This window comes from Ranitomeya variabilis, chromosome 2, assembly GCF_051348905.1.
Source record: "Ranitomeya variabilis isolate aRanVar5 chromosome 2, aRanVar5.hap1, whole genome shotgun sequence".
NCBI lineage: Eukaryota > Metazoa > Chordata > Amphibia > Anura > Dendrobatidae > Ranitomeya > Ranitomeya variabilis.
The window spans coordinates 1,006,284,980-1,006,300,782 of record NC_135233.1 but is presented as its reverse complement, the minus strand read 5'-3'; the positions used below and the strand labels follow the sequence as shown (position 1 = coordinate 1,006,300,782).

At 40.8% G+C, this 15,803-nt stretch overlaps 1 protein-coding gene across 1 annotated transcript in view; it reads right to left on the bottom strand.

Moving 5' to 3' along the window:
- The window catches only part of LOC143808515 (saxiphilin-like), a 164,308-nt gene that overhangs the window by 55,485 nt on the left and 93,020 nt on the right, over nt 1-15,803 (bottom strand). Inside the window, exons 8-13 of the mRNA XM_077291265.1 lie at nt 13,136-13,271; nt 8,700-8,755; nt 5,263-5,426; nt 4,313-4,460; nt 4,058-4,206; nt 3,847-3,943 (exon numbers count right to left, since the gene is read on the bottom strand). Coding sequence (XP_077147380.1) covers nt 3,847-3,943; nt 4,058-4,206; nt 4,313-4,460; nt 5,263-5,426; nt 8,700-8,755; nt 13,136-13,271 — 750 coding nt within the window. The remainder of the gene's footprint in view (nt 1-3,846; nt 3,944-4,057; nt 4,207-4,312; nt 4,461-5,262; nt 5,427-8,699; nt 8,756-13,135; nt 13,272-15,803) is intronic.

Below are 15,803 nucleotides of genomic sequence, written 5' to 3'. Positions count from 1 at the left end.
TGGAAATTCTGGCCACGTTCCCCCTAGAAGACGTGTATCGTTTCAATGTATTTTTAATATGCAATTTGTTTAGTAATGTGTGTTATTAGTGACAGTTACTGTTAATGGTTGAGATTAGCCCACAGTGGGAAGGGCTAAAGTGAAGGGACAAGGGGAGTTTTCTGTCAGGAAGACAGATAGGTCTTGCAGCTAGAGCTGACCTCTGGTCGGATTAGTCAGCAGAACAACATGAAGTGGGTGCCCCTAAAGTGAGCGGAGACCGAGGCAACGGATAGCGTGATCCCGAGTGAATATAAGGAAAAGTGTTAGAAGGAGCGAGTGATTTTCTGGAGATGATGGTCTGGGGCAGGAAGCCTAGAGGGACGATGTAGCACTGAAAAGTAAAGTGGAACGAAGAGAGAGTGCCCCGTGAGGTAGTTCCAAGATTTTGCCAAGCAAAGAAGCTAAGAAAGGCCAGTAGCTCCTCTAAAGGGAAAAAGACACGGGTTGAAGAATAGGACTCTCATCTACTGCTTAGTGGTGCAGTCGTTGGAGGCTATGAGGGAAGATATGTTTCACTGAGAATAGTAATAATAGCTTCAGTGATTTGAAACCCAGATATTTGCTCCAGCACACTGTATTGAGAAGGGTTAATAGGCCATTTTAAAGGCTGGTTTTTGTGGACAACCATAGAGTGGGTGGGAGGTTGTCCACCTTATCTCCACCCCAGGGTGTGGTCTGCGGTTTAAATGGTTGGCCTTCTGAGGCATTCAGTGTTTGGTAGGCCTGGAGAGGGGAACTCCAGTGCTATGTATCCTGACAGGGAAGCTGAGCCAGTGCATGTTGATTTTTCCTGAACGGGTGGATCCCCGTAACCACAAGGACTGTGTTGTATGTTATGCTTTGTTTTCCCTTAGGCCAGAAAGGCCTTGTTTATTTTTGCTAACTCTGCACTGGCTTATGCAACACTCCCAATAAACCATTGAGAGACAGTGTTCTTTTGTCTACCTCCGTGTGCAGCCGAGTGGGCCAATCTACCACAATATGTATAAGGATTCAATATCACACACAATCCATGAATATTCTTATTCCCAAACGATGTCCTGTATAGAAGCAATACATGCTTATTGTCACCAAGGTGACCTGGACATTTTTTAATAATCAGCTGTAATAGGGAATTAACCCACTCACAAAGGTGTTCATTTAATGACCCTATAACCGAGACAATGGGTCTCAATGGAGGAGGGAACCTATCTTTGTGGACGTTGGGCAGTGAATGTAAAATTGGTATAAAGGATTTTCCACTAAAATAAAGTCATATTCTATTTTAGAGAGAACGTCTGATGAGAGCCCCTCTATAAGTAAACCAATCAAATCTATTTTTAATTGTGTGTTGAATTTAACTTAATTTCAAGTACGTGGTATTGTTCCTCAATTTATCTGAATTCAATTGTAAATAATGTTCATTATTCAGAAGGACAACTGAACCACCTTTGCTGGTTTGTCTTATTATCAAATACCTCTTATCACTGATATAGCTTCCCTATCTTTTTTCTGTAAATTAGAATAACTTGATTTATCATTGGTGACATACAATTCCTTCAAATCAATTTGGATAAGTTCTTGAAATTTATCTAAGATAAGAACCCGGGAATGAATGGGATAAAACTAATGTGGGATACAAGTGATAAAGTTGGTGGCAGAATTCACCTCGAATTCATGACAATCAGATTGAATTGAAAGGTATTGCAGACTTTTGTAAACAACCTGTTCATCGAAATACAAGACTGAGTCGGGATTCCGGTCCTGGGGGAGGCAAACTGAATCCCCTGACTCAATCTTGTATTTTGATGAACATCAAGATCTCTGGAGTTGGACTTGTAACCTTGAGACTGTTGATATTTTTTAACAATTTTGGTTCTTAAGTACTCAGTCCGGTCCCTTCTCTTTCTGTTGTCCATGCTTAGTGTGACACACACAGACTTGCAATGCAAAGATTTAGTCAACTTCTTCCCTTTTCATCTGGTTTCAGGTGTGATGTTGATTTTCCTCACACCTATTACTTGCAAAAGTTGAGTTTGAATGAGCATCATATGCTTTAAACAAAGTTGTTTACCCACCAATTTTGGAAATGTGCCAACTATTTTGTCTGGCCCATTTTTGCGGATTTGTGTAAAATTGTCTTTGACTTTTTTCTCCTCTATTTTGTGTTTAACCAATGCACAGAAAGGAAATAAATAAAACATGTAATTGCAATAATTTTCTGGAACAAATACTTCATTTTCTGGAACAGTTTCTTTCTTTGGCCATGACTGTATGTGTGGAATATTGTTTAATCCTAAATCTTCCAGGGACCATTTCTTTACCCACATACTTGTACAGTATAGAGATGTTCCACCACATTTTTGTCTCTCGAGAAAGTAATTTTTTATATTTCATAATCTTAATGTTTTTTTTTTTTTTTACCAAATTGATTTTCTCACCGGGGGTGTGTGTGTGTGTGTATGTGTGTGTGTGTGTGTGTGTGTGTGTGTGTGTGTGTGGGGGGGGGTGTTTGCCAGCAGGAGATCTTGTTATCATGTTAGGATCTCATTCTTATCTGAAGTTATACGTTAAGGTACCTTCACACATAACGATTTCGTTAACGATATCGTTGCAACGTCACGCTTTTTTGTGGCGTAGCAACGATCCCGCTAACGATCTCGTTATGTGTGACAGTGACCAACGATCAGGCCCCTGCTGGGAGATCGTTGGTCGTAGGGAATGATCAGGACCTTTTTTTGGTGGCTGATCACCCGCTGTCACCGCTGGATCGGCGTGTGTGACGCCGATCCAGCGATGTGTTCACTTGTAACCAGGGTAAGTATCGGGTTACTAAGCGCAGGGCCGCGCTTAGTAACCCAATATTTACCCTGGTTACCATTGTAAAAGTTAAAAAAAAAAAACCACTACATACTCACATTTCCGATGTCTGTCACGTCCCCTGCCGTCAGCTTCCCGCACTGACTGTCAGTGCCGGCCGTAAAGAAGAGCACAGCGGCGATGTCACCGCTGTGCTCTGCTTTATGGCCGGCGCTGACACAGTCAGTGCGGGAAGCTGATGGCGGGGGACGTGACAGACATCGGAATGTGAGTATGTAGTGTTTTTTTTTTTTTTTACTTTTACAATGGTAACCAGGGTAAATATCGGGTTACTAAGCGCAGCCCTGCACTTAGTAACCCGATGTTTACCCTGGTTACCCGGGTGCTGCAGGGGACTTCGGCATCGTTGAAGACAGTTTCAACGATGCCGAAGTTGTTCCCCTGATCGTTGGTCGCTGGAGAGAGCTGTCTGTGTGACAACTCCCCAGCGACCACACAACGACTTACCAACGATCACGGCCAGGTCGTATCGCTGGTCGTGATCGTTGGTAAGTCGTTTAGTGTAACGGTACCTTAAGGAGTATCACTCTGAAAAGTGTCAACCGTAACAGATCTCTGGGGGGATGTTTTTCCTCTGTCATTGATGTTGCCATCACATTTTCCTAATGGATTCAAATAAAAGCATTTTTTAACAAAGTGCTGGTTTACCTTCTGTCCTTTGAATTGCTTCTGGATTGCCTTTTCTGTGGAGCCTAGATCTGTGCACTTAAGTGGAGGGGTGAACTGGTTGTGTTATTTTTATAGTGGACATTAGCCCACTCCACACATGCAGTGCACAGAGGGCCGATAAGGCTATGGAAAGCAGTTGACCTGAGAACTTGCCCAAGCTCACTGGGTGCTGGTGCCAGCCCTTTATCCTTTGTTACCCATTGTTCAGAATGTTAGTAAAACTAAAATGTATGTGAGGAGTTAAATTGAAAATGTTTTGGGTCTAATTGAAGTTACCCTTATTGCGGTACTCTTCAAATGCTATGACCAGTCCACATTTCAGTGCTGTGTATGCGTGTTCTACGCCGAGAGCTACTTCATCAGCTTCATGTTTCTGCAAATTATAAAAGAAAGTCATGTTACTGATATACTCTGTCCTCACCTCCTCTGTTCGCCATCTCTGAGCCATCATACATGGTGCTTATTGCTGCTAGTAAAGATCAATTACCAGAATCTTTTCAACGCACTCTAGAGCAGACGTCGGCTCTGTGCATTTAATGGCTCCACCACTAACTGAGGACCAGTCATCACATTTTTTCTTCTCATTCTGGCTCTGTGTACACCAGCGAATTTCAGTGTTGGATGGAGGACGAGCTCCTAATGGGAAAAAAAATAATTGCTACTATAAGTAAATTTAAACAAATGAATTAGAGAGATTATTGAGGTCATGCAATATCAGAATAACTCCACATATGTTTCCTACCGTCAAGTGTTTTCATGCCATTAAACAAGTCTGGTCCCAAAAAGAGGAAAGTGTCCATTGCTGATGGAAGAGCTATCAGAGCGCTGGTGGTGTCTTCAAATAGCAAATCCTTCCCGTGATTGGAGCTGAATAGTTTGCACTCTTTGTTCTGTGATTTTGAAAAAAAAATAACATAAACCACAAGTTACTACAAACTACAAAAGCTTCATTAGAAAGGTGACTGACACAATCCTCCCCTTGTGTTGTTCATTGATGAAGGTCCTTGCACTTAATTTTTTTTTCTAATTGTAAGTGCCAAATGAGTATCGTGCAGGGCCGGACTTGCCATCTGGCAATTCTGGCAAATGCCAGAAGGGCCTGTCTGGTTGTGGGCTGTCTTGTCGGCTACATTGTTTGCAGAATATGTGTTCTCAAGACACCCATACGGTTAAGAGTTGTGATGGAGCACAAAGTCACTGACTCCGTCACTTACCCTAGCAGGCCACATGTATCATTAGAAATATTGGCCTTGTAGTAAATTTTGCTTTCCACCATCCAAGGTAATATTAGTAATATATGCCCATCTGGTGCTCGGGGCGGGAACAACATGAGCCTGTGTGATTTCAAATGCCAGGGCTGAATTTCAGTCCCAGTCCGTACCTGGTATTGTGTCTGATGGCAATCTATATTCCATGTATGTAAATAGTTTCCCAAAACCCATTTACTGGCATCGTAAATTTTTAGCACAGAATTTTGAAACAATTACTGGAAAAAATTACCTTCAGTTTATTTCCAGTAAATTCCTACTTATTAAGCTGAGTATTACCTAAATGAATTGTATTTCTGTACCTAACGTTACAATTTGATATAAGAATTCTTCAGAGAAGTGTATCTGTAAATGCATCACTTGCCTTCCTACACTCGCCTTGTATGACTATATTAATAATTTCAGATGATGCTTATAAATTTACCTGAGCTCCAATAAGATACTCAGTGATATCCTTCATCTTGTCTCCAGTGCTTCTGGTCACCACAGCATGTCTGGGGATTCTTCCAAAGTTACAGATTTTGTATTGGCTTAGTGGTCTTCTAGTATTGTCTGGACACAACAGCTCAAAATTGTCCAAGTATTGCCCTGAAGAACAATACATGGAATTTATATGGGGGCATATACTGTATATATTTACAATAACTTTTCCATTTTTTTCACGCTACTCTCACCAATTTAAATTGGGATTTTATGCGATATACCAACACTAAGTAGCAAGTATTTGTGAAGTGTAAAGGAAATAATGCATGGTTTTGTAAATATTTTAAAAATAGAAATCTGAAAATTGTGTCAAGTCTAAAATGTGTATTCAGCCCCCTGTAATCTGATGGTCTTAAATAAAATTCTGAGTGACCAATTGCCTGTAGAAGTCACTTAATTAGTTAATTGAGTCCACTTATGTGCAACTTATTTTCAGTATAACTACAGCTGTTCTGTGAATTCCTCAGAGGTTTGTATGAGAACATAAGAGAGTAAACAGCATCATGAAAACCAAGGATAACACTAGACAGGTCAGGGATAAAGTTGTGGAGAAGAATAAAGATAAATATCCCAATCTCTGAACATCTCACGGAGCACTGTTCAATCCATCATACAAAAATGGAAGGAGTATGGCACAACTTAGTAAGACATGGCCGTCCGCCTAAACTGGCATCCCAAGCTAGGGGAACACTAATTAGGGAAGCAACCAATAGTCCCATGGTCATTCTGGAATAGCTGCAGAGATCCATAGGTCAGGTGGAAGACTCTGTCCACATGACCACTATTAGTTGTATACTCCACAAAACTTGCCTTTATGAAATAGTAGCAAAAAATAGTTATTTTTGAAAGCAAGTCATAAGATGTCCAGTGTAGTTTGCAAAAAGCCAACTAGTGAACACAGTTAGCATGTGGAAGTAGGTGCTCTGGTCAGATGAGACCAAACTAGAGTTTTTTGGGCTAAATGCAAAATGCTATGTGTGGAGTAAAACTAACACTACACATCACACTGAAAACACAATCCCAACCATCAAACATAGTGGTGACAACATCATGCTGTAGAGATGCTTTTGTTCAGCAGGGACAGGGAAGGTGATCAGAGTTGATGGGAAAATGGATGGTGCTAAAAACAGGGCAATGGTAGATGAAAACCTGTTAGAGGCTGCAAAAAAACATGAGACTGGGCATAGGTTCACCTTGTAGCAAGACAACAACCCTAAACATTCTGCCAGAGCTACATTGGAGTGGTTTAGATCAAACATATTCATGTGTTTGAATGTCCCAGTCAATGTGCAGATCTAAATCCTATTGAGAATATGTGGGAAGACTTAAAAAATGCTCTTTGCAGATGGTCTCCATTTAATCTCACTGAACTAGAGCTAGTGTCACGATTTCACGGCTCAGTGTGTCTAGGATACAGTTACTGATGACTCAACTGTCAAATCTGGTGAAGGGGCATTCTGAAGCTGTTAGTACTTTAATTGAAAGCTCAGTGTCCAGTCTGGTGCAGGGTCATGCTGAGCTGTCAGTGTTTGACAGTTCGAACATCCAATTTGAGAATGGGAAGTACTGGCTGTCTCCAGGTGTCCACTGTCCCAGGTGATTGCCAGGCTCTTAACTGGGCTGTTAGTCCCAGACCTCTGCCAGACATACATTCATCTTTTGTGTGGTTTGTCTCTTTTCCTTGTGTTCTGTGAACTGATCTTTCATTGCCTGACCTTGAATTTTGTCCTGACAAGCTGTCTGTTTAACTACTTTGTTCTGATCCATTATCTTCCTGGCATTTTTACCTTGGACTGTTACCAGACTACACCTTTGTCTCTTTCTTCTGTTTATGACGTACTCTCCTGGCTTTGACCTCAGACTTTTTTCTGTCCTGACTCACATCTTAAGAAGTAAGAAGTGATTCAGTGTCACAGCTAGTTTGCAAAGAAGAATGGGCAAGAATTTTAGCTTCTAGATTTGCAAAGCAGGTAGAGACATACCACAAAAGACTTGAAGCGAAAGATGGTGCTACAAATTATTGGCTCTGGGGTGCTAAAGGCGAAGTCACATCACAATTATCAGATTTTATATTTTTTAAATATCCTTCATAATATAAGGATTCTATAACAACTTTCTACTCTCCCTAGCCTAGCCTTGGAGAGGAGTAATGGAGACATAAGGGGTCATACCTTTCTAAAGCATTACAAGCCCCACACCCTTAACCAGGGTCAAAATAAGCAGGAGTAAAAATATTAATTGCGATCCACACTATACATCTGCCCTATTAAGATCCTTTCATAATTATTTACTTAAGGTTATTGAAAGTATCAATAATATACATTGATCATACATTTGTTGCCCTTGTTGGGAGGAAACGTGTTCTTGTTTCCTTTGAGTAATCACGCCAATATGGCATAAGGGGTGATTTTTCAGTGTATTCATTAAAAGCTCCAAAATGTTACATGCACTTCTTTAATTGAAATTGTGATTTAATTGAAAGGAATGCTTTGCCCATTCTGACTTGGTTACCTGCTCCTGGACTCTTTTTTTATACGTAAATATATCATACGAAAACACAGACAACCCGCTGGTGGTTTATACCTGTGTGCCATAGAGCAACAATCAGACATTATAAAAGTGAAATGCACTGGAGATGTGCTAGAGGTTTTTTTTAACAGCCTTCAACTTGATCTCGAGCCATGATGACTTGATGAATGAATGATCTGTAAAAAGGTCAATCTTGTGCAAAAGTGGATAGGTCCACCAAAGTCTTCTCTGCAGTTATTTTGATAGTATCAAGCCGTCGGGCTGCTGGTCTTCCTCTTTGCCTTGTTCCTTCTATTCTTCCAACCATGATGTCCTTCTCCAGTGATTGCTCTCTTCATATGATGTGTCCAAAGTAAACAAGTCGTAGCTTGGTGAACCTTGCTAATTTTGATTTATTCTAAAATTGATTGGTTTGTTGTTCTTGCCATCCATGGTATTGATAACATCCTTCTCCAGCACCACATTTCAAAAGCGTTGATTCTTCTTCTGTCTTGTTTGTTCATCATCGAAGTTTCGCATCCGTATGTTACCACAGAATAAAAGTGAAATGCTCTGGAAATGTGCTAGAATACTGTGAGGATATTCTACAAAAAGACATGCAACCCAGGGTTCCCTCATCAGGGAGGCATCCCTGCTGTAATTTTCACTGATGGTAACACAGAGCACATACAAATAAAATTTATTGTTGCACAGAAGAGAGAACAAAAATCTAAAAAAATCTAGATCTTGTAGAACTCCTAAATGGATATTCAAGGGAAGGTATCGGGATTATTTTACAACTGAAACCCATGATTTGGCTGTATGGATCCTAGTATAACAATGAAAATGGTACCTACATGATTACATTACCTGATAATGCCGTGTCTTCCATAAAAGCCACATCTCCTTTATCATCTCTCAAACACCTGACCAAAAAAAAGAGCATGTAGCCATTAGTGATTATTCCATACAGCGTATCTGCTAAAGGGATAATTTACTTATAGATACTGAAAGTGTGTAGTAATTATATTATGTTTAATATATTAACTGAGTGACGACATGCTGGGTATTTTGAACCCTTGCAATGTTCTATTTAATTTGTGAGAGCAGAGAAACCTTTTAAAGTCATGCATGGCTTAAGATGTGGCCTACTTGTTGGGAGGAATCTAAGACCATGTTCAAACATAATATAAATTATGCATTTATTCTGCTCCTTTTTATTGGGAAATTTTCTTCAGATATGCGCACACACAACAATCTTCTCTGATAATTATTTTCTTCATGCATTTCCACCTTTATTTGATGAATTTTTCTTGTATTTCTGAATTATTTGCTTTTTTTCAATACATGAATGCTTTGATTCTGCACTTCAATTTTTACAGATGTTTTTCCAGGCTTCCTGTACAAGCCTTTTTTTAACCCTTTCATGACCAGGGGTATTTTCGTTTTTTTCGTTTTCGTTTTTCGCTCCCCTCCTTCCCAGAGCCAAAACTTTTTTTATTTTTCTGTCAATATGGCCATTTGGGACTTATTTTTTGCAGGACGAGTTGTTGTTTTGAACGACATCATTGGTTTTAGCATGTCATGTACTAGAAAACGGGAAAAAAATTCCAAGTGTGGTGAAATTGCAAAAAAAGTGCAATCCCGCACTTGTTTTTTGTTTGGCTTTTTTACTAGGTTCACTAAATGTTAAATCTGACCTCCCATTTTGATTCTGCAGGTCATTACGAGTTCATAGACACCAAACATGTTTAGGTTATTTTTTATCTAAGTAGTGAAAAAAAAAATCCAAGCTTTGCGTAAAAAAAAAAATTGCGCCATTTTCCGATACCCATAGCATCTCCATTTTTCGTGATCTCTGGTTGGATGAAAGCTTATTTTTTGCGTGCCGAGGTGACATTTTTAATGCTACCATTTTGGTGCAGATACGTTCTTTTGATCGCCCGTTATTGCATTTTAATAAACGTAATTACGTAAACGTAATTCTGGCATTTCAAATTTTTTTCTCTCTACGCCATTTAGCGATCAGGTTAATCCTTTTTTTATTGCTAGATCGGGCGATTCTGAACGCGGCGATACCAAATATGTGTATATTTGATTTTTTTTATTGTTTTATTTTGAATGGGACGAAAGGGGAGTGATGAAGGCTATGTGCAGACGCTGTGGATATGACACTGCAGATCTGCAGCAGTTTTCTATGAGTTTACAGTACCATGTAAACCTATGAAAAACAAAATCCACAGTGCACATGCTGCGGAAAAAAATGTGCGGAAACGCAGCGGTTTATATTCCGCAGCATGTCAATTCTTTGTGCAGATTCTGCAGCGGTTTACACCTGCTCCTCAATAGGAATCTGCAGGTGTAAAACCGCAGGTGGAATCCGCACAAAAACCACAGAAAAACTGTGGTAATTCCGCGGTAAATCGGCAGTGCGGTTTACCTGCGGATTTACCAAGATCAGTGCGGAAAAATCCGCACACCATTTGGCAGCCTTAAGCTTATTTTTTTTTTTTTTCATATTTTTAAAAAAAAATATTTTTTTTTACTTTTGCCATGCTTCAATAGCCTCCATGGGAAGCTAGAAGCTGGCACAACTCGATCGGCTCTGCTACATAGCAGCGAAGCTCAGATCGCTCCTATGTAGCTGAATTCCTGCATTGCTATGAGCGCCGACCACAGGATGGCGCTCATAGCAATTCGGCATCAACAACCTTAGAGGTCTCAAGGAGAGCTCTAGTTGTTATGCCGACGCATCGCTGATCCCCGATCATGTGACGGGGGTCAGCATTGCGCTAATTTCCGGCCCGATGGCCTGAAGCGCTAGTTGAATGCCGCTGTCAGCATTTGACAGAGGCATTTAACTAGTTAATAGCAGCTGGTGAATCGCGATTCCACCTGCCGCTATTGCGGGCACATGTCAGCTGTTCAAAACAGTCCCGGCTTTGATGCTGGCTCACCGCCGAAGCCCGCATCAAAGCAGGGGATCTGACCTTGGACGTACTATCCCGTCTGAGGTCAGAAAGGGGTTAATGGCCTTCAGCTGAATCTCTAGCCATGGCGACTTGATGGATAGAAGCTTAAATGGGTCCACGAGTGTGTTTTCCACTGTTATTTATAGTATAGTATCACGCCATTGGTTTACTGGTGTTCCTCTTCGCTTTGTTCTTTCTTTTCTTCCTACCATGATGTCCTTCTCCAGTGACAGATCTCTTCATATGATGTGTTCAAAGTAGGAAAGTCATAGCTTGGTGATCCTTGCTTTGAGTGACATGTGTGGTTTGATTTGTACCAAAATTGATTTGTTTGTTTTTCTTGCTATCTGTGGTATTGACAACATTCTTCACCAGCACCACATTTCAAAGGTGTCAATTCTTCTACTGTCTTGTTTCTTCATCATCCAGGTTTTGCATCCATAAGTTACCAAATAAAAGACCAGACTATGTTCAAGCTGTGTCTTCATCACCAGTGAAATATTTGTTGATATTGACCTGCTTGTTGATATTGACCTGCTTGAACAAGACCTGCTTGTTAACTTTTGCCTTTGTATTAGTCTTTTTTTAATTATCTTTAGCGTCTCTTTCAATAACCATGGTTGCGGGGGTCTCTTCTGCCTCTTGTTTATTGTGTTACTGGTTTCTTCTCTTTATATGTGTCCATAATTCCTTAGGCTTTCTTTCATACATGTCCTGTGATGTAAATCAGTTGTGCATACCTTTTATAAAAAGGTATGTTGGTCAAATCGAAGTTGGAAACAGCCAGTTGTGTAGTCCATTTGCCCAGCTTGACTCTAATCTTTGATGGAAAAAGTTCATGATTAGTGATGAGCGAGTATACTCGTTGCTCAGGTTTTCCCAAGCACGCTCTGGTCTTATCCGAGTATTTGTGACTGCTCGGAGATTTCGTTTTCCTTGCTGTAGCTGCATGATTTGCGACTGCTAGACAGCTAGATTACATGTGGGGATTCCCTAGCAACCAGGCAACCCCCACTTGTACTCAGGCTGGCTAGCAGCTGTAAATCATGCAGCTGTGTGAACAAAAACTAAATCTCCAAGCAGTTACAAATACTTGGAGGTCACCTGAGCGTGCTCTGGAAAACCCGAGCAACGAGTATACTCGCTCATCACTATTCATGATCAGTTCCACAGTCAGCTCCTGCTTTTATTTTTACGGTAATGATCGACGACCCCCTCTTTGGTGAACGTAGTCGAATTGATTCTTATCGGCTCCATTCATTGATGTCCAAGTGTAGTGTCTCCATTTGTGGTTTTGGAAGAAAGTGTTCATGATGGACAGTTGCTTTGTTGTACAAAGTTTCAGCAAAGGTTCCATGTTTGCCTGGGTCCACATTGGCATTCAAGTCTCCCATGATAATGAATAAGTCTTGTTTTGGCATCTTGTCTGTTTCCTCTTTAATTTGATCATAGAATAGTTTCAGCATCCTCCTCAGCAGTTGTTGTTGCTGAGTAGACTTGTATGACAGTGATGCGGATACAACAAAACTGAACAAATCAACAGCGTCTTTAAATGCTCAGTGGACAATTACTTTCAAAGATATTACAGCCCCACACTTGGACAGTTATACGCAATTAATTTTCTGTACAAAAAAGATGCAGCAAAAAGATGCAATATTTGCACTACATGACAACATGAAAGGTGTCCATACACCTTAAATTGTTGGTTGAAAGCTATCAGTCCTGACTCCCCCATACACATGAATTCTTGGTGAAATGCTGATATGTTCTGCCAAAAGATCAAAAGATTGGATTTTTTTAATTCAAAACACACGATCCTTATCTCCCCAACATTATCTTTCAGGGTAGAGTGAGTTAGAAGGGCTCCATACACATTACACACTAAAATTGTCAGGTTCGGACTACTTTAAACTAATATGCATGGGGGCCTTAATGGGGTTGTCCACTGTTAGACAAACTTTCTTAATAGCTACAGTGCCCATCTTACAGTAAAAAACGATTGACATTATTCTCCCAGAGTAGTGCTGTTCCAATAATGTTGGTGATGAATTTCCCAGCAGTCACTTGACATTAATATGTCAAGTGACCACTGCAGCCCACTAGTGGGCGCTGATTTTGTTGCAGCCTTCACTATTCCATCAAAGCAGATTCCCCCTCAATAGATTTGCTTGACTTTTTCTTAGCTTTTATTCTCAACCAATGATTTGGAAAGTTAAGGTGTGTTTGTTTTTTTCTTAGGGCAAAATGCCTTACTTGGTTCTGTTTCTCTACAATGGAATTAAAAAGTCAAAAGGAAAATTTCAAAAATGAAACAAACATTAAATTGTAACTCACCTAAAGGCGCCTTCATCCCCATAGTACGGCTCTCCAGGACCACGTGTGCACTTATCTTCCTGGCCTGCACACTGCTCACACAGCTTCGCCTCTTGGGCTCCTGGGGCACAGCTCGCTGAGAAGATCTCTGAGGCAACTATGGTGGAAACAGACCAATACACATAGTAGAGCACTATTTATTTCTTTAATATGACCAGTGAAATTTTTTTTTAGGAATAAATGTTATTCGGTAATAAGCTCTTCCTGCTGTGGCCAATTTCTTCTGACTGAGCCATTCGTTTTTTATTTTCTGTCCACACATACATATCAAGGCTTATTTCTTACTTTTGATTGACACCATTTATTTTACCGCATAGTGTACTGGAAAATAAGAAAAAAATGCAAGTGCTGTAAAATTGCAAAAAAACCCGCCATTTTGATATTGTCTTTTGTGAATTGTTTTTACGGTGTACATTGTGTGGTAAAAAGGTGCAAAAAAAACTTTGAAATATAATTCTTCTTATCAGTACAATTATGGTGATACCAAACTTGTCTAGTTTTTTAAAATATTTTAGTGATGAAAAAATTGAGAAATTTGACCCCAAAAATATTTTGGTCGTGTCGCCATTTTCTCAGACTCGTAACGCAGGATTGCTTTTGAAGTACTGATAGATTTCAGCTGGTGTCATGGCTTTCTGTACCTCTCTTCATGTGTTCAATACTTTTTCCCTGTGTCATCTCTCATTATTACCCATAATTTATGGACATCTATAATGATTTCTTAGCCTGAATTGGATGGGTTATAAAAGTTTAAGAAAGCCGAGGCACCAAAACAACAGGTTCTTGATAACAAAAATTGTTGTTGTTTCCTGCTGTGTCTTCCTTTGATGTTTTTAGCTGACATGGAATAGAAGAACAAGTTTATCAAGAACCTCCTGTTTTGGTGCCTCAGCTTTCCTGAACTTTTACATTGCTTTTCGACCTGGTGTTAGGCCCAGACAAGTTCATCACAAGATATCAATGGTGCATATGAATCTGTCTTTGGATTGGATTAGATAGGTTGTTACCAACATATGATGACCTTTTCAGTTTGGGCCAATACATTTCTATGTCCAAAATCAAAAGAAAAAAGGAGAAGAGCGGCATTGCCTGTGTCTTAACGACTTCTCATAGGCTCTAGTCAAGGTGCATTTGTGCAGACTTCGGATGGACAAACCATACAGTGGTGACTTGGTGGTGCACCTCAATGAAAATGTGTCCATAAATATGTAGCAATGAAAAAGAAGAAAATGAGGGCACTCACCAATCTTTCACGTTCTTAGTCCTTTATTGCAACACGATCCAGTTAAAACACATGGCCGGGGAAGAGAGAGAGCCGAAGCCCGTGTGAGCAGGCGAGACAAGAGCTGTTTCGCGCTGTGCTTTGCGCTTCTACAGGTCCTATAGACCTGTAGAAGCGCAAAGCACAGCGCGAAACAGCTCTTCCCCGGCCATGTGTTTTAACTGGATCGTGTTGCAATAAAGGACTAAGAACGTGAAAGATTGGTGACTGCCCTCATTTTCTTCTTTTTCATTGCTACAATACATTTCTATGAATTGAAAATGTTAGATCTGTGAAAAATATCCTTAACGCCTGTCCCACACGTCCAGATAATTCCGGTACCGGAAAAAAATGGTACCGGAATTATCCGTGTCCGTGTGCCCCTGCGTTTATGTGGCACATCAGTGTGGCACACGTGTGCCTCCCGTGTGCCCACTGGGTACCACACGCACCGTGCAGGAGACAGCGCTCCAGTAAGTGCTGTCCCCCCCACATGGTGCTGAAGCTGCGATTCATACGCTGTGACCGCATACAGTAGAAGCTGCGGCCAGGACAGGAAGCAGCGACAGCCAACGAGGGAGCCGGGTGAGTATTTTCAGAACAGAGGGCGGGCGCACAGGGGGTGGGGACATGGAGCTTTATTTTAAACATGAAATACCACTAAAAAAATGGATTATTCATATCTTCTTTACAGCAAACGCTGCTGCACAGAAGATATGAATCACGGCTTCAGCACCATGTGGGGGGGACAGCGCTTACTGGAGCGCTGTCTCCTGCACGGCACACGGAGAATGTCCGTGTGCGGTACGTGTTTTACACGGACCCATTGACTTTAATGGGTCCATGTAATACGTGCGCTCCCACGAACACTGACATGCCTCCATGTTTGGCACACGGAGACACGGTCCGCAAAAAATCAATGACATCTGCACAGATCCATTGATTTTAATGTGTCTACGTGTGTCAGTGGCTCCGGTACGTGAGGAAACTGTCACCTCACGTCCCGGAGCCACTGACGTGTGAAACCGGCCTTAAAGGGATTTTCTATTTTTTTTCTCATTTTCTAAAATGGATACATTTGCAAAGTGCTTGTAAAAATGAGACAATTTACTTCTTATCAAAAATTATTTTTGTTCTCAAGAACGAAGGGATTTTTGACCCTATAGTTTACTGCTCATTGCTTAGGTTTCCAGCTACATCAGAGCTGGAAAGTTTCCTAGGCAATGAGATAGCACTTGCAAGCTGATTGCTATTTAGCTTTTAAGCGCTGATATGAAGCTGGATGAATTTCTAGCTCAGAGTCATCGTTGCTTCCGCTAGCTGCTTTGGAGTTTAAGCCATCAGCTCGGTCATGGTCAGGTCACACTA